The following is a 22,683-nucleotide window of genomic DNA, read 5'->3' on the forward strand; positions in this document are numbered from 1 at the left end:
ACTTCTTGGAGCAATATACGCACCAAATGTAGACAAAGCCCCCTTTTTACATGCTCCAACTGCACACTGCTGGAGTGGCATTCCTTGGATCCTAGGAGGAGACTTCAATAGTTTTCTAGATTTACACCTTAACGCTCTTTTCTGCCCATACCCTGCACAATAGCCATGACTAATGCACGCACACTTACTCATTGGCTCAACCACTTGACTATCCTAGATGTTGGGCGCCTCCGCAGCCCCTCCACCAAAGTGTATTCTCATTACTCATGTGCCTGCATCAACAGATTTGTTTGTACCCAGAACTTCCTTTCCCTAATTTCAACACAGGTTTTCTTGGCTGCACACATTTATACCATAACCCCCTCCTGTTACAACTACATTGGGAGAAGCCACTACCACCTATACCCACCCGGCGGTTACAGACCTCCGCTTTGGAAGACTCCACATTCTGCCCATCCATAGCTACCAGCATAGAGCATACTTTGATCACAACACAGGTTCTGCCTCTTCACCACTATTCGGGGCAACTGGCTGGGCAACATGCTTAATATTGACCATTTATGCCAGAAGTGCCATTTTATCCATTTCTCCACCTCTCCTCCCCCACCTTCCCAAAACCCCAACCCACTGAGGGCCTCTAAACCCCCCTCCTTTTTTTACGATTGGAAACACTAATGGTACGTTATCCTTCTTCACAAAGGAGTACATGGATTTTACATCCCTTCATTGCATTCCCCATCCCCTGCCCTGTTTCACTCCTATCCCTTTGTTCTCGTTTGTTGTTCCAGGAATGGGTTATATTTCCCTCTATATTAAATTTTCCTAAACACATGTATATTCAAGTTTTGTACTCCTCTATATAACACGTCACTGCCTTTATTATTGATGTTATTATGTCGCTTTCTCTTTTTCTCTTATGGTTACTTGCAAGTACTCAATAGATGGGCACTGTTTGTTCTATTCATGTATGCCCTTATGTTACTCTTATTCACTTTATTTGTTTCCTGTCTGTGAACAGGACACTGAGCAATAATGCTTGTGCATTGATGATTACCCATTTAGAATGCCGGTGATAAGAATGTTAAAAAAGTGAACTCCTTACCGTCCAGGCTTAATTTCCATAGAATAATTCTCAATTTGAAAAGTTTTGATGAATCTGCAAATACATTTTACTTAACCTTGAGCGCGAATCAAACATTATCTCAACATTCATTTTATCTATCTTCACCTTATCTGGTGGATTTGCATGACACATCCCGTCTCCTGGAAGGACGACGTCCTCTTTTACCTCTTTAACATTCTCTTCTATGTTGTCCTGGATCCCACAACTTTCACAAAGTGGCCCATCTTACCCCATTTTTTACATACGGCTTTAAGGTTTAAGGGCAGGGCCTCTTTGCAGTGGGTCATATGTCCAGGTCACCCACATCTGAAACAATTACCGTTTAACTGAGAAAATTGTTTACCCCCATTTTTAATTCAACCACACACACATCCATTTCTGTGCTCACATGGTACCTCAGCTCCTCAATGCAACTCAACGCATGCTTAACTTGTTTGTTAGTGGCTTTAATATTAGTTAAGGGAGGATCATCTTTTAGCCATAGTCCCTCCCTTATCTTATGTGACTTGCAATGGAGAACACTGGTTTGTAATTGGCTTTCCAAATTTGCATGAGACAGACAACTTCCTCAGTGTTGTGATATATTCCTCTCTCTTCTTGCACCCTTCTACCAAAGGGAAACCTTTCAGGAATGGCAATGACCATCGGAAGATAATGTTGATCAGGTATTTGAATTACTATTTCAAGTTAATTCAACATGCTACTCACAAATAAACAGCGGCAGCAGCTGCACATGTCAAGAGGTGGGAGGGGTCGGTGAAGAGGGGGGTTTTGACAACCGGGATGAGGGAAATACCAATGATAAAGAACAAAATGTTATTGTTCCGCTGCCTGCTGCCTCGCTCCTCTGCTCTCCTGGTGTCCCAGCAGACCCTGGGACACCAGCACAGGCTCACAACGTAATTCTGGCGCTGTTCACATGCTATACCTAGCATGAGAGCAGCGTCAGGATTGGTCTGAGCGGCTTGGTCCGTCACTCGGACAGTGCACTGGGCTCTGTGCAGTTGGACAATCCTAAGTGTGCATGTCAGTTTGGCCGGCCTAAAACAGTCGGCCAAACAGACATGTGCACTTAGTGCACACCACTTCTCCTCCCTTCTCCCCCGTCCACCGTCCCATGGCCCTGGACCGCCCCTCCTTGGACATGCTGGCTGAGCCAGCACTTGAAAAATAAAACAATAATGAATTATTGTTTTATTTTTCAGCTGCTGTCTCTTAGCCAGTGAGGTGACGCTCTTCCACCATTGCGGAGGAGCCGCCCCTGCAGATAAAACAATTCTCAGAATCCCAACATATATACTTCCTGCCTGTACATATGACTATGTAAGCAAGCTTGCGGTGGTGAATAGCCTGCATTTTACACTAGAAAATGCATTAGTAGCTAACAAAACTTCCCAGAACGGTATCTATTGAAATTCCATGCGAAAATTATATAAATGAAAATACTCTTTCTAACAATAAAGAGCAGGGCAAGGTTAAAAAAACACAGAGTAGACTCCAGTGGAAGATGGGGATGTATTTATTAATGCCAAACACAGCACTCACTGCTACCTTCAGTACTAGTGTCAAATCCAGATGCACAGTACGTTCACTGAATGGGATCCAACTTTCACTTTCCCTTCATGCTTGATCATTTTATGTGCCTCAGGATGTGTTCTTTTGTTCATCACCTAAGTCAGCCAGTGCATCTGTGGAACACAAGCAGTGTGGCCACAAACGCAGTAATACCTGGGTGATGGGTGAGAATTTTTGCTCCACCGGCAGAAATGATGGAATTTTGGCCACTCCGTGCTATGCTTTAACTTGGAGTTCTGTCTAAATTCTTCCAACTGCTGTGGAGTTTCTTCTCATGCGGTGCTCGCCAATGATAAGTTAGCAAACACGAGTGAGATTTGGCGTCCCTTGGCACTATTTTTTGGTCACTAGAAAGGCACCCAGTGAGACTTCTGCAATGCAGGCGGTTGCGACCATTCGCAGTCAGAAAGAAAATCTACTCGAGCTACAGCAAAATCAGTTTGAGAAGCAGCACCCTCTGGTGCTGATTTTTCAGAGCAGAACAAGCTCCCAGCACTAAAAATCGGTATGACCAGCTCAACGTGCTGATTTCCGCCCATTTGTGGAATCTCGCAGAGGTTTAATGGAAGTCTGTGGAATTCCGTGGAGTGAAACTCTGCGAGTTCCACCCCACAGCATAGTAAGTTCGAAACAGTCAAAAGAATACCACCCTCATCTAAGCAGCATTCCCTACGATGTGCATTGCAGACCACTCCTCTGTGCACAGGTCATTTGCATGATGGCATAGGAGTCATACTGCGTTGGGACACGTAGCTCTGCCTAGAACACACTGATCATGTGTTTCAATGAAGACAGGCCTCCTACTACTAATTAAATTTCCTTGCAAGTCTTTGCAGTGCATACACAGTGAAAGAAGAAAGATGGCACATTTGGGGGCAGAATTACTAAGATTTTATAGAGCGCAGCAAGCAAAGATGCTGTTCTGCGTTGTGTGAAATGGAGAGAGAAGAAATACGCCATATCTGCTAGGATATGGCACAGCTCTGCTTCATCCTTGCGCTAGCGCACTTGAGACTGCTTAGCACTAACTCAGACACCGTGCACCTTACTGCACGGGTACCTGTGTTATGAGTAGGATTGATTTTGTGCATCAGCGGGTACCTTCTTGCACAAAAACCATCCTTAAAGCCATTTTTTTCTTTGTGTAATGTGACATGAATCACACAGAGAAAAAGAAAACAATTAGGAAAATTAAAGACAATTCTTATCATTACACGTGGGTGTGGGAGCCGCACTATTGAGCTGCACCATTTTGTCACAATTCCACATTTACTCACCTTAGTAAAAAGTGATTGCGTCAAAAACATGGGTTGATTAATAGGCATGCCCATGGACCACTCATGGAACACCTCCGTGATACAAAGTAATACACAGCAGCACTGTGCTGCATTGTGTTACTTTGTGCTTATTAAACCACACAAAGTGGTTTTGCTTGGCTAAGTAAGTCCCAGAAAAGGATTTGCATTGCCTGACAACGATATGTGTCACAAAAGGAAAATGGAAGCCCTTAGTAAATCTTCCGCTCGATTCCTCTTCTCACACTGTGAACACCTCAGTTGATAAATGCACAAATTCAGCTGCCTCACATATCTTCTACAATAACTCTAAATGCAATCTTGTCATGTTGAAGTCTCTGTTTTTTCTTCCATACAGATTGTCGCCAGTGTTACATGGAAGAGTGAGGCCACACACCAGATGTAAGGTAAGAGAGATCTTTATTAGACCTCATCCAGTAAGAGCCAACCTTCTACTGCCACTGAGAGACATTCACACTGCATTTTGATGTCACGGGTTCTAGAACGCATATATATCAGAGGTAAATCAGTCTGATCTAAACATCACAACTTCATCATGATGTAATATAACCTTAGAACCCGCCGTAGCGGCCTCTACCGGCTATTAAAGGCCCGCTCCTGCGTTAAAGGCCCGAGCCGAAGGTGAAGCCCTTTAACAAGGGAGAGGCCCTTTAATAGCCGGTAGAGCCCGCTACGGCGGGTTCTAAGGCTATTAGAACATTCTGCCATTAGAGGGCAGAATGTTCTCCTAAATGAGACAAAGGCTTCACGGAACCAGAGGGGATTAAAATCCCCTCAGGCTCCGTGAGGCTTTGTTCACAGCTGCTGCTGTGAACACAAAAGATTGGAATGTTGGCGCTGCAGGCTTTTACTGGCCAGTAAAAGCCCGGAGCACTCCATTGTTTTCAATGGAGCTGCCAACATTCCTATGTTCTAATATAGCCTTAGAACCTGCCGTAGCGGGCTCTACCGGCTATTAAAGGCCCGCTCCCGCGTTAAAGGCCCGAGCCGAAGGCAAGGGCCTTTAATAGCCGGTAGAGTCCGCTACGGCGGGTTCTAAGGCTATTAGAAAATTCTGCCATTAGAGGGCAGAATGTTCTCCTAAATAAAACAAAGGCTTCACGGAACCAGAGGGAATTAGTTTTATTTGTCCTGTGCAACATGTTTATAATGTCTGTAGCACTGCCTGTTTTTTCATTATCAGGAGTCAATTCCCCCTTACACTGAATGCACATATGTATTTGTTTCTCTTTTTTAGCAAGCATTTTGATCCCAATTCTTTTTGATCCAAAATAAGTTTACTTTAGCGAAAAAGGCACTATTTAACAAATGCAGAATCCGTGTCTAGGATCAGGCAAAGTGACAAGTGCAAGTGTCTAGTTTTTCCCTGTAGAAAACATTCTCCAATGAGTCTAAGCTATGTGGGTAAATACCAGGTGAGTGGAATCAGATCCCCACACATTCCATAGTTTGAAATTAACAATAGGAATTTCCTAATCTTCACCATACTGGTTAAATTTAGTCAATATTAATGTGTTTTAGAGCACTGCCAGGGCTATACCAGTTGTTAAAGGCCCTGACCTCGAGTTATAGGCACTGGCCAGATGCGAGGGCCTATCACAGGTGAGAGAGTCTTTAGCAACCGGTATAGCCAAAGGTAGAAGGGCTAGAAGGCTATTGGAACATTCCAGTCACTTTCAAAATTAAAAATGGAGAACCATAAAGACACACATTGGAATGTTGGAGAAAAAGACTTATACCAGCCAGTATAATCCCAGAGATTCTCCATTGTCTTTAATGGAGCTCTCAACATTCCAGTGTTCTAATAATCCACTGTGACTCCTAGAGGGTGACAGTGCCTTTGCTTTGCATCCTGTAAAGCACTCTGCCGCCTTTCTGCCAGGCTTGCATTATATAAAATATTCCCACATACATGTAATGCAAGCGTTAAAGGCAGATTAGGCTACTAACTCCACCTGGTCACACTTTCAGCCAATCACTTTCCGCAAAGGCATTTACAATTATTTCCAGGTAGTTAGAAGAATTCAGCCACATCCCATTATCTGACACTATTGAGTCACTGCCATTGTCTCAGCGTGGCCCCATTCTGCTCACGTTCAGCTTTCTTTTCGAAAGACTTCTGAAGCACAGGTGGCTTAGTTCAGCCCTCGGTAGAAATCTTGATATTCTGGAGACTGGGCCCCGAACTCCCGAGGATATACCTTTGTATGTCTGTTACCAGAGTGCAGAGAATTATGACTTGCTAACAAAAAGGTTTCTGGCTTGCACGAGGCAGCAGTTTGCCCATCTTCCAATACTTTCGCTATAGGACGCCATGGGTCTAGTGCACAGAATTAGATATTTCCGCTGCTGTTCTTCATTTCACATGATCCTATGATCTGGTTCTGTACTATCTGCAACTTGTCAGTGAGTTTGTTTTTTTGAGAGTCCAGTTTTCATTACATTGCCAATAATTAGGGGAGGATCCCCAGTGCTCTCCTCGGCTCTATCCAATTGTCAGTTAGGAGAGGGACGATTTTTTGCAGCATTTACATGTACAAGTGTAAATGAGATTGCAGCTGTCTGGGGGAAAATGTGAGGTTTGAGGCAAATATACTCATGTTTTATCCTTTCCTTTTCAGATGAGGAGGGCGGCGCCTGTTGAAGGGAACAAGAAGATTGGAGCTCATCTGGCAAGGATTCTCCCTCAACCCCTGCACTAAAATGTCTCCATCTCTTTAAATACAGGAGGTCCACTGGCAACAATTAGTAAACATCATCAAGGTGCTTGATGTTGATCAAGTATTTGATGTTGTGATGTTGGTTTGGCTCTCCTAGCCGTCCTCTAAATAAATGTATTAGCAGCGTGGCCGCATTGGTAGGGTGACAAGACGTCCCGGATTTCCCCGGACAGTCCCGGTTTTTAGAGGACTGTCCTGGTGTCCCGACGCTTCTCTTAATTTTAAACAAATGTCCCGGGTTTTTGAGACAAAGGTCAAATTATTACATAAATGTCCCGGTTTTTGGGACAAAGGTCAGATTATCTAGGGAAGAATACGTTCAAGGTATGCTCTCCTTTAACAGACGTCTTCAGAGTATGCAATAATTAAAGTATTTTATCTGTTACTATGAGGCAACACAGTCCCCTGTCTGCTCCCAGCAGAGAGACGAGTGGGGGGCAGAGAGGTGGGTGGGGGCGGGTTGGGGATGCAGGGTGGGAGGTCAAGCCATAGCTAATTTTTTATGTATAGTCTTGTAAATATGTTTGTGTGTGTGTGTATATATAAATATATATATATATATATATATATATATATATATATATATATATATATATATATATATATATACACACATGTATAGGCACACATTCACAAAGCTACCAAAAAAAGGGACATGCCAGATATAAAAGTATAAAAGTGAGTGTAAAGTCGTTAGTCCTTCTTTTATGTCTGACCTGTCCCGGTTTTTGCTCCTCAAAATCTGGTCACCCTAGCATTGGTCATTTATTACATTGGGCTTTTCCCTGGGCGGATGAAGCTAATGTGGGCCAGTTTTGAAGGTCGGCGGCCGATGCTTCTGTCTCAATCCGCCGGGGCTTATGCAGCAAGAACAGCTGTGGCAAAAGGAGAGAGCACGAGAGAGGAAGAAATAGCGAGAGAGGGAAAGAGAGAATGAAAGATTGGGCCGGTTTGAACATTTTTGCCAGGGCTGCGTTTCGTTGCCAGCTCAGCAATGACTAAGAGTGATAACAGTGAAATTATTTATTAAACGTTTACACTCCCATACTGCACCCAAAATGTACTCGTGTTAAAAAGAGGCAACAGGGTAAATCCACAATACAAACACTTATTACATACCTTTAAAAAACAGGGTATCAATTAAATATGTATATTTCGTAATTAAATTTAAATTTCCACATCCTGGAATAAAATAAAAAAAATGTCCTAATGCGCCAGTACAATGTGCACATGTGTGCATCCCGCCTAGTGCACTCACACTCTTCGGCTCTGCCCAGCAGGATCCAGTCGCAGGATGTGGTCTGAAGCCATGTCCTGCACCCACTTCTCTTTCTGCAGAGCTCAGCACCTTGTGGTCTCAGAGGCTGCTGAGCATTTCTTCCGGGCACGTGCAGCCTTCCCCTCAGGGCGCTTGTGTTCCATACTGACAACTATGGTAGCAGGAGATGGGTGTCCCAGCTGGTCTGAAGTGTAAGCACAGGAATGTGCCTAATAGGTATTGTGCTTTCCCCCAACCCTTCGCCTAAAGAGTTTCGAATCCCCTTCTGAAATGTACACCCAGTCCTTATAACTCAAATCCTTACTGTACCAAACACAGCAGCCTCTTGTCGCAGCGCTCAAGAGGCTCCGGTCGCAGAGCTCACTACCCTTAATCTTCACGTGTGGCTAATGGCATTTGGCACCAGGCTTAGCCATTGACCACAAACTATGACTGTCTTTGTACCGCCTGTCTTGACCTATACACCTGAGTTTACTACACATCACCTGAGCCTGTGCTTAGCAGGCTCTCATCAAAGGGCATGGAGGTGTGGCCCCTCCTCTTGGCTACAGAGCCCAGAAGACTAGATTTCAAAAACTTTGCAGCGCATGATGTTTGTTTATGCGCAGGGCCAATCTATTTTGCCAAGTGTCAAGTTCGTGAATTAGCTGTCAGAATTCAAACTTGCTGGCTTCAGCTAAGAGGATTCTCATTTCAGCCACTGCTGACACCGCTCCCATCCGACTAGGCTTGTCAGCAGTGTGGTATCGCAACTTCTGAATCTCTTTTGGTTTTTTCATTTTCTCATTGTTAACTAAGTTCAATGTTTTTATTATTAATAAACAATAAATGTTATTTTAGTGCATTTCTTGGTCTTTAGGTCAGCTCTAACACAAATACCAGTTGTGCACCACCTTATGCAGGGGTGCTAGAACAGTTTTGACATTTGGGGTGCCTGTACAATGATATCAGCACTCTAGAATCGTAGGAGTTTTGAAATTTGGGATTATTATTGAATGATTCACCAAGCAACAATGTATGTACAGAAGAGTTTGCTTGATGTGTATGAGGAGGGAATGACATGGTTCTCCAAAAAGATTTTTGCAAAAATGGGATTCAGTGATGTATCAAAATGTGCATATTCCTAAATACATAGATATATTTCACAAAGCTGAGAATTACTGAATGACCACTGACAGTGAGCACTTTCTCCGTCAAAAGAATGTCCTGATGCTGTTTTTTTAAAACACATTTTTATTAGTTTCAGTCATGCGCACATAGAAACAGCAGAAAACAATACAGCTGGTATAGCCAAAGATATGATAGAGCATAGAGAGTTACGGTGATACAACAGGTATTGTTCTCTGTTCTCAGTCCGTGTTCAGCCAAGAGCAGTGGTCAGTGCTTATGTCTGAGTAATGCACGGTGATGCTGATAATAATCAACCCGAATAATGAATTTGCCTTCAGCAACACCATATCTGTTAGACTCTATCTAGCTACAGATTCCATCCCTTAGAATAATCCCCAGGCTGGATCCAGAAACCATTGGTGAGCAGTACTGCTGCACACCCATAGGTGGCAGCATTTTGCTCTGCAGAGCATCGGCGGTGCTGTCGGTGCCACAAGTGACATGCGTGGTGCCTAAATAGGAGCCACCAAAGTTTAGGTAAGAAATCTGCAGCTAGAAGTCTCCCTCAGAAACAACTTTTGAACAGTCACCCTACTGAGGCAGTTAGATCATAATGCTTTTTGCAGCTTATGATCTGAACAAGGACAATTTGATCGGGACCTCGGGGATTCATCTAAAGCTCACAATTTTTAGCATTTCCCCAAATAGGATATTCTTTACTTATCCAAAAACCTTTTATTGTCCCATAAGAAACACTCTGTGCCTCTTGGGAACCCCGAATATACTACAGGAGCTCTGATCTGCACTAAACCATGACCATGCTTGGCAAATACCAGGCTCACTTTGAGTGCTGTTGTTAAAAATACCTAATCAGAGCTTGTCGCTTATTATTGTAGGGAATTAGTTAAAATGATTCAACAAATAATACCCAGAATCACTACGAACCATGCCTGAGTTGTGGTCAACATCCTGTATGCCCACCATTGGAAAACTGGGGTGCGACAGGGACTGCAGCACTCCCCAAATATCCAGGAAAACATTATGCAAGACAATGGCAAGAATGAGGCCTCATGAGATGTGCTATCCTGTTTGTAGTGTGCTCAATGATTTATTTGGGTCAGTAGAAAAACTGATTCCTACAAACAATTGCTTTTTATTTATCAAGCAGTCCTAAGTTTCTAATTTTCTGAAAATCAGAGGGCCTTTTCTAACTTACTTGGTCCATGAGCTGGTAAAAAAACTGATAGCCGACAGTTGCTTTCATAAGTATACAGGCATGTCAAAATATATGTATAGCTTTTTAAGAGCTTGGTAGACCAGGCTTCCCCTTACAAAGTCAACCTTGGCACATTCCCTACCACTCCACCGGATAGGGAGTCCAAAAGGCTGGATATCCTGGGAAATAGGATGTTCTCTTCTGCCAGCCTTGCACTGTGTGTGGTGAAGGTTTCTGGGGCCCATGGCCTCCTACACCCTGCTTGTAACACATGCTCATTGGCATATGAGGGCACTACACTGGGACCTGAAGTCCCAGTGGATGCATCATCAGGGGAATCTCTCTGACATAGTCCACATCTCAGAGGGAACTACAAAAGACCTGCAGTGGTGGCTGACAAATCACAATTGGGTTAGCAGTATACCCCTCTTCCTTTCCCAACCAGAGCTGACTGTAGTGATAGATGTGTCACTTCTGGCCAGGGGCGACCATGTGGGAGAAGTGGAGATCACAGGACTGTGGTCTCTGGCAGAATCCACGCTCCACATCAATCTGTTGGAGCTTCGGGAGATCCAGTTGGCATTGAAAGCCTTTCTTCCTTCAATCAGGGGAAGGCTATACAGGTGTTCATGGACAACACCACCACCATGTGGTATTACAACAAACAGGGTGGGTGGGATTGTGGACCCCCTGGTAAGAGGCTTTGTACCTATGGACATTGCTGGAACACAAAGGCATATCCCTAGAGGCTTAGCACCTGGCGGGCTCTCTCAACACTGGAGTAGACAAACTCAGCCGTTGATGCCTAGAGGATTATAAATGGCATCTCTATTTTGAGGTGGCACAAGGTCTCTTCCAAGAGTGGGGAGATCCTTGGTTAGATCTGTCCACCTCCATCAAGAACGTGCAATGACACTGGAGTTTCCAAGGCAGCTCTAGCTCACAGACACTTCATCTTGAGCGGAGTTCTGACTTTCTGTGTGCCTTTCCACTAATGCCACTCCTGCCCAGAGTTCTCCGAAAGATGAGGAACAACCAGGCCTAAGTAATTCTTGTGGCTCTAAATTGGGTACTGAGAGTCTGGTACCCTGAGATATTGAGCACGAGCACTGGTTCTCCTATCAGGCTGCCTCTTCAGGAGGATTTTCTGCACCTGAACCTCAAAACACTTTGCCTTCATGCATGAAGATTGAGCAGTGACATTTGACAGCTTTCGACCTCCCGCCTGAAGTCTGCAATGTTATCTTAGCAGGTAGGGGTCCCTCCACCAAGACGGTATGCACCTGCCGTTGGAGCAAGTTCATGACAGTGTGTGCCAATAAACAGGTTGATCCTCTAGCTGCACCCCTTTCCAAGATTCTTTTTTTACTCTTACCTTAGCCAAGAAGGGCTGTGCTTTGGTAACATTGAAAGATTATCTTTCTGCCATTTCAGCAGTTCTGTGGTTGCCAGATTAGCCATCTCTTTTCAAATCCCCTATTGTACATAGGTTCCCAAAATATCTACAGCATATGTTCCCACCAGTTCCTTTTATTATGCCCCAGTGGGATCTCAACCTTGTTCTCACTTTTCTGATGTGTGTTCCCTTTGAGAGATCCACAGCTATCCACTAAGGCTTCTCACTATCATAACAGCCTTCCTGGTGGCTATAACATCTGCCTGGAGGGTCAGTGAGTTACATGCACTATCTGCAAAATCTGCACATCTTGCCTTCTACCCAGGCAAACTGGTCTCTCGTACTAGAGCATCCTTCTTACTGATTGTAGTAACTCCTTTCCATGTAGGCCACTTGACTTACCTTTCATGCCCTACCTAAATCCTCTAAAGAAGAGGAGAGATTCCACTGACTGGACCTAAAAAGAGCGTTTTTGTTCTACTTTGATCATGCTTGTGACTTCTAGCTGAACAATCAACTCTTCGTGGGGAATGGTAGGGCCTGGAAAGGAAGGGCAGTGCAGAAGTGGGTCATCTCACAATGGATAATGCACTGTATCAAAATCTGTTATGAAGTAGCCAAAAAGCAATCACCTGAGGTTATGTGCGCTCACTTTATGCGAAGAAAGGCTGGGACCACTGCGTTAACCTGTGGAGTTCCTGTCATCTGTCATATGCAAAAAAAATACGGTGATGGATCTGTCATATGCAAAAACAAATACGGTGATGGATGGAACACTTGAATTAATCCCAGCCGCTGTTTTAGGCCCACAAGTGAGTCTACTGTCAGCATAGTCAGACCTAATGTGGTATCGCCCTACAAAGTCAAGTAATTGCTTTCTTCAAATGGTTTTCCCTTTAGCATTTCCAATGTTGAAAATCCACATTTTCAGTGTATATCATGTTTTGCTATGTTTTATTGTTCTGTACTATAATATTCAGTCCTATATTACTGCAGCAGACTTACATATGTGGCAAGTTTGTTTCCTCTGTTAGGGGCATGCAGAACCTGTGCAGGAGGCCCATGAGCACCAATATGTGTTGCTTCCAAACAGTTGGCTCTGGCTCGTGCCATTCTAATTAGTTGACTAGCAATGTAGGTATTCCCATATCTCTCTGGTACAGACAATTCCAGTTGTCTACTATTTCTCTACTACTCATAGAACATCTGAAGGAAATTTTGAGATGCTTAAATCAAAAGAATTGCATAACTATTCTGGAGGATGCCTACATTCTGAAAGATCATCCTCGTTTTCTTGCCTTTAATGTTAGAGGCCAGCACTTTCATATTTCAATCCCTTCCTCTGCCTGAAGTCAGCTTCAAGAATATTTAGAAAGGTCTTGACTTTCTTCCTCATAGCCATTCATGGACAAAGGACTGCTTTCTCTTTCTACCTAGATAGGTGAATGATTAATTTCCAAGCCCTGATTTATGTCATTGCCCACACTTGGATAGTGTGCAATCTTATCGTGATTCCAAGGTTAATGATGCCAAGACCCCCTGAAGTTATCCTTGAACATAGGAACTGTTTCCCTCCCAGCAGTGAGACATTAGCAAAAATGTTAGACTTCAGGAAAGAGTGTTCCCTTTCCTTGAAGTTCAGTGGTTATCTTTCATGTTTTTCTTCAGGTGGCTTCAAACTTTGTGGGATCATGGGCCAGGCTGCATCTTGATCCCTTGGGGAGGCAAGCCTTACAGTTGGGATGTTTGCATCAGTTTAAAGTGTTCATCCCAGAGTTGGAGCAGACTCATGGCAGACATGAATTTTGGCCGGTTCCAGAAAGCCTGATTTGGAGGTGGGACATACTTTTTGCTGTGGTGGTCATTCTAACAACAGATGTGTCACACTATGGATTGGCAATGGGCTGGGGCTTAAGTCATTGACATCCGTAAAAGCAGGCATGCTCCCTGAACTGGATGGTATTAACCAGAGGAGGTCTCTGGTAGATCAAACCAGCAATATGGTCACTAAGGCCTGTGTAAACAGAAAGGGGACCATGCTTCTGATGCATGGCCAGAAATGTAATCCAGCTATACTTTTGGGCAGAAATGAATGCTTACCCCCAAAACAGCCTACATCAAAGAGCTGGTCAATGTTGCAAAAAACAGGCTGAACCAAGTGTTTCTATAAACTCAAGTGTGACTAGGACGACCGTTGTTTCAATTCAATCAGAGTTCCTGGACTTCCATATTAGATGTATCAGTGTACAGCTTGAATAAGTTATTTGTGATTTTTTTGTGCTAGGCTTTGAAAAGCGGGGGCATTGGACCAGAGAGCTCTGCTGTCGCCCTGCGTAGATGCCTTATTTGATTCTTTCCCTCGATCTCCTGATCCCTAGCTTATTATCAAGAATGTCTGAAGAAGGGTAGTTGGTGATCCTGTTTTCCCTTTTAGAGGCATTTGTCTTGATTTCTGTGTGGAAAACAGTGGTTATGGGTGAGTGAGATCTTCAGTTAATGCTTTATTGCCTCAGGGTTCTATTGCTGTCACCGCTAGCTTCCAGCAGATCTCATCTCTCATATGGAAGGTGAAAAGCCTGTGTTACTTAAAAGAGACATGTCCAGGATTTTAGCTGTGGCAATTTCATTATCCTGTAGGTTCCCTACACATAAAGCTTAAGCTCATCTCTTTTTCTAGGCTTGGTACTCGACTAAGAGCCTCGGTGCAGCTGACTGTGAGGCAGACCTAATGTTAAGGTTCCTCCAGGAGTGCCTTCAATTGGTCATGGTGGTGCCTACCTAGTGAGTGCAAAAGGAGGTCACAAGAGTGTTCATGGAATAATATGGGGTTGTCTGGAGTCGGTGGAGGTGTATGCCATCTGGCAGCTATAGGCTATGAAATGGCCCATCTCATGTTTAAAGGTTCTTTTTCTCCCTGCATGTTGCCCTTGGTCCTAGCTGTCCTTCAATTGTGCTGAGCTTGCTTTAATGCACATGCCCCCATAGCCTTCTGTCTGGTGGCTGTCACAATGGCTAGAGGGCTGCAGGAGCCAAGACTTTACTCGTTAGCGAGCTTTTCTTTTCTGCACTTCCTGACTAGTGATATCATGGACCCCCTTCCAGCCCCACACCCATCTAGAGAGCCAATGTACCCAACGGGCTGCCAAGCTTGAGCCTGAAAAATTGTATTAGTTCTTTATGGGCCTCTTCTGTCTACATACCCAGCCATAAACTTAAAAATAACAATTTACGGGGATACTATGGCCGAAATAACATAAGGGGACCAAGAGCTGCAAAGTGAGCCTAGAACAGTAAAGGAAACAGAGATAGAGAAATCAGGAAAGTACGGGGAAAGAGAGTAAAAGAGAGAGACTAATGGGAAGCAGGTGCAACAAAAGCAAGAAAGGAAAGAGGAAAGTGAAGAACCTAAGTCGGGGGAATAGAGGGAAGAAAACAGAATAGGAAGAAATATTGTAGGAAGGAAGAGTGAAATGAAAGAAGGAAAGAAACGTGGAAGGAAAATGGAAGAAAGAAAACAAAGGAAGAAAGAGTGAAATGACAGAAGGTAAATGGCAGAGTGGGCGGAAAGAACACGAAAAGGAAGGAAGAGTGAAAAGAAAAAAAGGTGGGAGATTTGAGATTTTTTGCTGTTCACAGAACTCATTCTTTCACTTTTTCCCCATATCCAGTATTGGCAGAAGATGCCCTTTTTCATACAGTGGCGGCCACCTTTTCTGCAGAGTTTCGCAGGTGCAGGAGTGAACTGAGGCTCCACCAGATGCGGCTTCATACTTTCTGTGGCCGCCCCTGGCAGGCGGATTCAGTCTAACAGTTCAGTGAGCTACAGCTAGGCTTAGATGAACTGTTCGGGCCAATCAGGCAACCTCACTGTAGAAGATTTTCGGCTGATCACTTAAGGACCTCATTTGATCTTTGCCTCCCACTATTGACTGGAAATGGGGGATATTTTGGGTTTAGTATTCATATGCCATGTATGGTGCACTGTGTTGTGACTGTTGGTTGGGCAATAAATCCACTCTTCTAGCATTCGCTTTTGGGGTGTCTGCTTTGTTTCATTTCAGTACATAAACACAGCTTTGCAAAGTCCTCGGAGTGTAATGAAATACTTGAACAAGAAAGAGGTCTAAGTAGATACAATGTTAATTAATTAACAGCAATCTCATCACCTGATGCCCATATCCTTGTTAAGCCCTTTAGAGGTGCCACAGTCCCCTTGCTAGAGTATGGCTTCATGATGAAGACAGAATAGCTGTAAAGGAGAATGAGCGATTTGAATACAGGACATGAGTTTTGGTTTCTGAGTGTTCTATTCGGGAAGTAGGGTCACCTCAGAAATTAATAAAGGGATGGAGCAAATAAGAGAGGCTGTCAATGAAGAGCTGGCCAATGAGTAATCGAGGCAATCCTGTTTCCTTGTCTAGAGGCTATTTTTCTCCTTTGAAGCAGAAGCTCTCATTAACTTTGCAAAAAGAGAAGTGAAATTATGTTACACAACTACAAGTCCCGTTGCAGCACTCACAGCTAAAGCTCCCAGAACAGTTTGTACACAGAAGCTTAACACAGATGCAGTGGCTTCGTGGTTCCCTGAGTCCTATCTCTAAGAAAGGGTTCTGAAAAATATCACATTGATGAGCAGATCTTTCCTGGATTCAAAGAGTGGAACTTGCAACAGGACCGCACATCTGTTAGGAAGTTAAGGACATGGCTGAGAGGCCATTTCTATGCAGATTCATGGTGCCTCAAGGCAGCAGCAAACTCTAGCGTAAGGCCTCGTGCTGACAAGTCTGAAAGTGCCTGCTCTGCCTTGGAACAACTTAGGTCCTGATTTAGAGTTTGTCCGGCGGGTCATGACAGATATCCTGTTGCCTTGTTACAAGTGGCCCAGGATACAATGAATTGCCATTATGTTTCTAACATCTGACACAACTCTAAATCAGATCCTTAGTTTTAGGTCAGATCTAACTTTCGACAAATGAATGGTCAAACTCTTAGAACCCACCAATCTAACACATTTTATGGTGCGCATTAGTTGCGGACATTACTCTTTAGTTGCAAAATCGGCTTCCCTCATGCGTTCTACACACCTATTTTTATTAACTATGTATTACCCAGGCTGGCAACAGACAGCTTTGGAACAAATTGTTTACATGTGTTTTGACAAATACGTTTAGCTTTGTCCAGCCTAAACAATGCTGACACCTAAGACTGAATGAGGCTTACAAAATCGGAACTGCCACCAGTGGTGGCTGGTGACTGAAAGCAGTGGCGGGGCACAAATACAAGACGGAATTTCACTTTGTGAGTGAGCCTCACGACCCACTTATTTCCATTCACCTACTCACCCACTGCCTTTGGTCACCTACAAATTTACTCATCCACATTGTCATCCACTGCCATTCACACAACTCTTATACACAGGCACCCATATTTTCTCAGCCACTCAGTCAAGCCCTGCAAACACTTATTCAAACAAACACACATTGCCTCACCCATCCATTATCCAGCAGTTTCAGTAATAAAGGGTACACGTTTATTTGAGCTGCAGATTACATGTTTAATATGACATATCACGTCATTAGTCTGCAGAAGAAATAAAACAAGCATAACTAGCCATGATAAATTAATGGAACCATTACTGCCTTTGAGAGACGAAATCACCTACAGAGGCAGTGAAGGGAGAGGAGAGCTGAGAGAACAGATTTTTATGTTATTGTCTGTAAAAAAAGATAGAGCTCCAACTTACTTGTGTGCAGGGTTGTCTTTGGCATATTTATGACTTGAGGTCTTCAGGTCACGCTCCTGTCTCCCAGAGAGCCCTAGATGGAGTTATTTATTGTATTTATTCCATTTCTCTGCCACAGACTGCTTGTAATGCAGGAAAAGGGGATTTTCTTTGCGCAATGCCACATTCTTTTAATAAAATGTGACCTCTGGTACGTAGACCCTTCTGATCACACCCCACCATTTGAGTAAATAGGAAAGGGTGGATAATAATATCGGAGTGACATGAAGTTGTCAGAAATCCGGGCAGAACAAAAAACGCTGCAGGCTGTTTACTATCAGGGCCTCTGGTGGAGGAGGAGATAAGCCAGGGACGTCACTGCGTTCTGAGAAAATGTAAGGGCTTTGAGTGGACAAGCCCTGTCAGCCCTACTGTGCAGCTTTCAGCCACATACTGACGCAGGCGCAATGGGGCTTTTCAAAGTGCACAACTTTCACTCGGAAAATGTTGTGCAGAAAATGTTTTACTTTCATCATGTAATTAAATATATGCTTCACTAGAGAGGCCAGAAAAGGCTAGGGGTGCAGCCCCTTAGCCCTTGAACACCAGCCGCCCCTGACTGTCACATATTTCATCATCTGCTGCATAATCTACAGATTTTAATAAAAAAAAAATGTCTCTAGCTCAAACGGTTTAATAGTTAAAGTTGCTTCTTGTTCAAGTTAGGTATTAAACTAGTACTAATGGGGTGCAACCAATGCCCAGACGGTCTTAACAAGTGTAAACATGGCAAAATAATGAGGTAATACTATCTCAAAATGTGCCACATTTTCCGCATAATTTGCCTTTTCCTACCACACTATTTACTCGATGCTGCCATATAAGTTGGCCCTTCTGCCGTGCCTCTTAATTCCAATGGCTCTGACTATGTGTCAGGAATGTATGATGGACCAACAAATGCTGAAACCACACATGCCCGAACAACGTGGTCGGAACAACAACTGCGTTGTTACCACCAATGCCTTTATCACTCATGCCTTTACAACGATTTTTCATTGTAAAAGCAAGCCTAGTAAAGGCATGTGTGGGAACGGCATGCGTGGTTCTAGCATGCGACCCCCCACCTGTCCTAAGGCCCAGAAGTACCCTACCCCTATTACTAAAACTAGCCCGATCCCTGCTCCTAAAAACAAAAGTACCCTAACACCCCCACCCACCCTGAGACCTAAAACCTTTCCCGACCCCTCCACCCGCCCTAAAAACAACTGACCCCCCACCCACCCCTAAAAAGAAAACTACCCCGACCCCCAAAAAACAATCTACCCCGACCCCTCCACCCCATCCCCAAAAACACTAACTACCCAACCCTCCACTACCAAAAATAACACTACCTCGATCTCCCCACCCCCAAAAACCAAATTAACCTCACCCCACCTCAAAAAGCAAACTACCCTGACCCCCACCCCCAAAAACCAAACTAGCCCGACCCCCCCACCTCCAAAAAACAAACTACCTCGATCCTCCCACCCCCAAAAAGCAAACCACCCCGATCCCCCACCCCCAGCTCCAAAAACAAAAGTACCTGACCCCCCAAAACAAAACTACCCTGACCCTAAAAACCAGAACTACCCCGATCTCCCCACCCTGCCCCTAAAAAACAAACTTCCCCGACCTCCCACTACCCTAAACCCTTAATCCACCCCTATAAACTACCATTAACCCTGCCCCATCCCCACTTATCTGACCGCGTCCTCTCCCTATGCACTCTTCCTTTTTCTCTGCCTTAACCGCCCACGTGCGTTGTTCAGCACATGTGTGGTTAAGGCAGAGACAAAGGCAGTTGTTGTTAACGCAAGCGTGGTTCCACTTGCATTAACAACATAGGTTGTTGTTCCGGGTCGTTGTTGCAGATGTTCCCCGTGTGTCAGTATTAGCAGCTAAACGGATCACTTCTCCGTTTATGAAATACAGGCTGTTCTATTTTAGGTCTTACTTCTGACTTGATAAGTTATTTAACATAAAAGGGCAGTTCCACAAAAGTGTTTATGAGTACAGAAAGTATAATTACAGGAGCACTCTTTAAGTCCTCCTACATGCCTTTGTGAATCGTAATGGCGGCCACCACATATCTCAAGACGGGGGTGTGGGGAAGAAGGGGTACAGGGAGGAGGGAGGGGGAAACAATAAAATAAAAAATACATTTAAAAAACGTACTATTCCACTACCGCCCGCCTCACTGCTTTCCTGATGGTGTCAGTATCCTAGCATTCTCTGGGACACCAGTATAGGCTCCCCATGCAATTCTGATGCTGCTCTCATGTTAAACCTAGCATGAGAGCAGCATCAGGATTGATCTGAGGCTTTGGTCTGCCGCTGAGACTGTGCATTGGGGTCTGTGCTGTTTCTCACAACCCGGTTGTGGAACACAGCCTTGTTGGAGAACCCTAAGTGCGCATTTCAGTTTGGCCCGCCTAAGAAAGCCGGTCAAACTGACATGCACATTTAGGTGCACTCACTCCACTCCTCTTTCCCCCTCCCACGGCCCAGCCCCAGCCCTCACTGGACATGCTGGGTCAGAACCAGCGGCTGAAAAATAAAATGATAATCAAATATCGAATTATTTTTCAGCTACTGCCTCTGAGTCGGTGGCGAGGCACTCCTTCACCATTGCATAGGAGGCGCCCCTTGTGAATCGGTCCCAAAACATCCAACGTCTGTTCTGTTTGTGCACAGTCCATTCTGTTTGTACTAGCTTTAAACAACGATCCTCCTTTTATTGTCATTTTAGATGTTTTTGAACCAATCCACAAAGGTGTGTAAGGGTACATTGAACAGTACTGTAGGAGTACTGCTTTACTTATCTCAAAATCCATTTGTGAACAGGCCAGTGGATCGGCTGTCAGACCGGTTTGTGTGTGTGCTGCAGCACTTGCACTCCAGCCAACTTTTAAATGCAAATATCATTTTTCATATTTGGCAAATGATGAAGGATAACTTCAATAGGAAAAGCAAAACATTCTTATTGTGAAGGTGCGTATGTATAAAAAAATAAGGAAAAGTTATTGACAGCTCATTCTTATAAGGTCCCACCCGTGACAGAGCTTTATAACAAGGAAACTGCTTTAGAAAGATAAAAAATCACAACTGCTACATTTAGTTTAATTAACCATATCACAAATTACTTTGCCCACTTTACAGAAATACTTTAGAGAATATTTCGAATACTCCAACTTTTATTTTAAAATATGCAGCAAAATAATGTTTTATTAAAAAAATGCAATTTATACCTAGGAATACTTTTTAATGTTAAAAATAAGATTCCCCTCTTACTGCAGACACCAATACTAGGCAAGCTGTGGTTTTCGCTTACCGTTCTGAAGAACGCTGATGAGTGTTACTATGGCCAGAAGCACGGTACCTTCCAGAAATTCATAGCCCATTTTAGCAGTCGCAGGTTTGCAGCAGTCACAGTGCGTGCGTAGCTGGAGTACCTTCCACAGACCAGGGACACGCAGTTCTGCTTCAGAAGAGGAAGTTCAAAGTCTGTTTTATCTTCCATCAAAACCATTTCCGATGGTCTAAAGGGGAAACACCCAGTGAGATATTGCTAAAGTACATACACACAATTGTTGGAATATCTAATTGCCATAGACCTGCAACAGAAGCCTTTGTTTTACTAGTTCTGCATTTACAAAGAGGTCTTCACGTTCTGGTTAATGCCTAACCTTAATTTAGTGAGGGAATGTGTCCCTGCATTAAGGCACCTTCCCAAACACAAACAACAGCAGAAAAACAGTTCATTAAGTCATGGGGCCCACTAAGTAATGAAGTTAAAGGGTTTTATTACAAAGGTGAAAAATAAGAGGAACACAGTCAAGACCACGGATGCTACCAAGGAAAGTTATAGAGTAAGCAAAAAGGAGAAACTATTCTAAATCCCAAATGAGCAGAAAGAAACCGGGAAGATGTCGAGCAGCATCCCTAGTGGAATTGGAAAATCTTCTGCCTTATCCCCAGAATCAAGTGTTTTAATACACAATTATTGCATAGGAAATCAGGACTTTTGCAAATTCTTTGTGGTGTGAGCAAGTGTATCATTTATTCGGCAAGTTACTACTCAGGAAAAATATACGTCACATGCCTTACCACATAAGCACTAGAACATTTTCTAAAGCACCTATTCAACACCATTTCTGCTTAGGTCATGAGGAGATGTTCGAACAAATTTGGATGATTAACAATAAGATTTGTATTGAATAAATAGACAACGCAGAGACGGAAATAATGTCAACGCGAACCAGGAAAAGCTCACCATCAAATAGAACAATATAAACAGTGGAAATCAACATTAAGCCCTCAAATTGACTGTGTACTGCAGAGCCTATGTGAAGAGGATGTGTGCAACGAGGAGAGGACGGAGTAAGCACAGTGTGAATGACAGAATTGACTTCCATTTTATATTTAACATTCATTGGAAAAACTCACTTGTAAACATTATAGGAAATTTGTTTACAAAATAACTATATGTCACTATATATGTGCAAATTCAAGCATGCATTTTTACTTTGTTCATTGTTAATAATGCACAAAAATATAAACATATAACATTTGACTACATCCTTATAGCATGAAAAATACAAAGACCAGCCAGACCCATGAGAGTTAAAAGCAGCAAGAGCTTAGGATCCATAAGTGAATCTGCATAACATCCATATGTAGATTTGCTCTACAGATACTTTCCAACTGAGAACTAGTATTTGATGCTAGTGACAAACTGCAGTGTCATCATGACCGGCCAACTTGTGGTATCACATCGCACACATATTTTGTGACTGGTAGTGTGTGGCTACAACACATGACCCATCAACAATGCAGCCTATACTACGCTGCATGAGTGAGCGATGATGTGTTGCAACCAAACTCTGACAGTCTCTTTGTGAGCATGGACAGCAGGTGCAGACAGAGCTCATCAGTGATGGAGCCTGCTGCTTTGTGCATATACCTCAAATATACATCTCTAGTGACATAGTTTAACAGTGCGTCACCTTTGCAAGAGTCGATTCCTGGGCCTGGAAATGGGAACGGTTGTCAGTGATTGCAGGAAAAACACTGGACATTCACTTTGCTTCTCTTGGAGATGGTGACTGCCGGCACGAGACAAAGGCACAATTGAGACTACTAGAGGGCAATATCTAAAGAGGCCAATGTTTTATGAAACATTATGTT

General features: G+C 43.6%; 1 protein-coding gene across 1 annotated transcript in view; it reads right to left on the reverse strand.

Annotated features, from left to right (window-relative positions):
• ALOX5AP (arachidonate 5-lipoxygenase activating protein) overlaps window positions 1–20,989 on the reverse strand; it is a 273,706-nt gene extending 252,717 nt beyond the window's left edge. Inside the window, exon 1 of the mRNA XM_069202186.1 lies at window positions 20,828–20,989. Coding sequence (XP_069058287.1) covers window positions 20,828–20,897 — 70 coding nt within the window. The 5' untranslated portion in view covers window positions 20,898–20,989. The remainder of the gene's footprint in view (window positions 1–20,827) is intronic.
• Window positions 20,990–22,683: the final 1,694 nt, after the last annotated feature.

Source organism: Pleurodeles waltl, chromosome 8 (genome assembly GCF_031143425.1).
Source record: "Pleurodeles waltl isolate 20211129_DDA chromosome 8, aPleWal1.hap1.20221129, whole genome shotgun sequence".
Taxonomy (NCBI): domain Eukaryota; kingdom Metazoa; phylum Chordata; class Amphibia; order Caudata; family Salamandridae; genus Pleurodeles; species Pleurodeles waltl.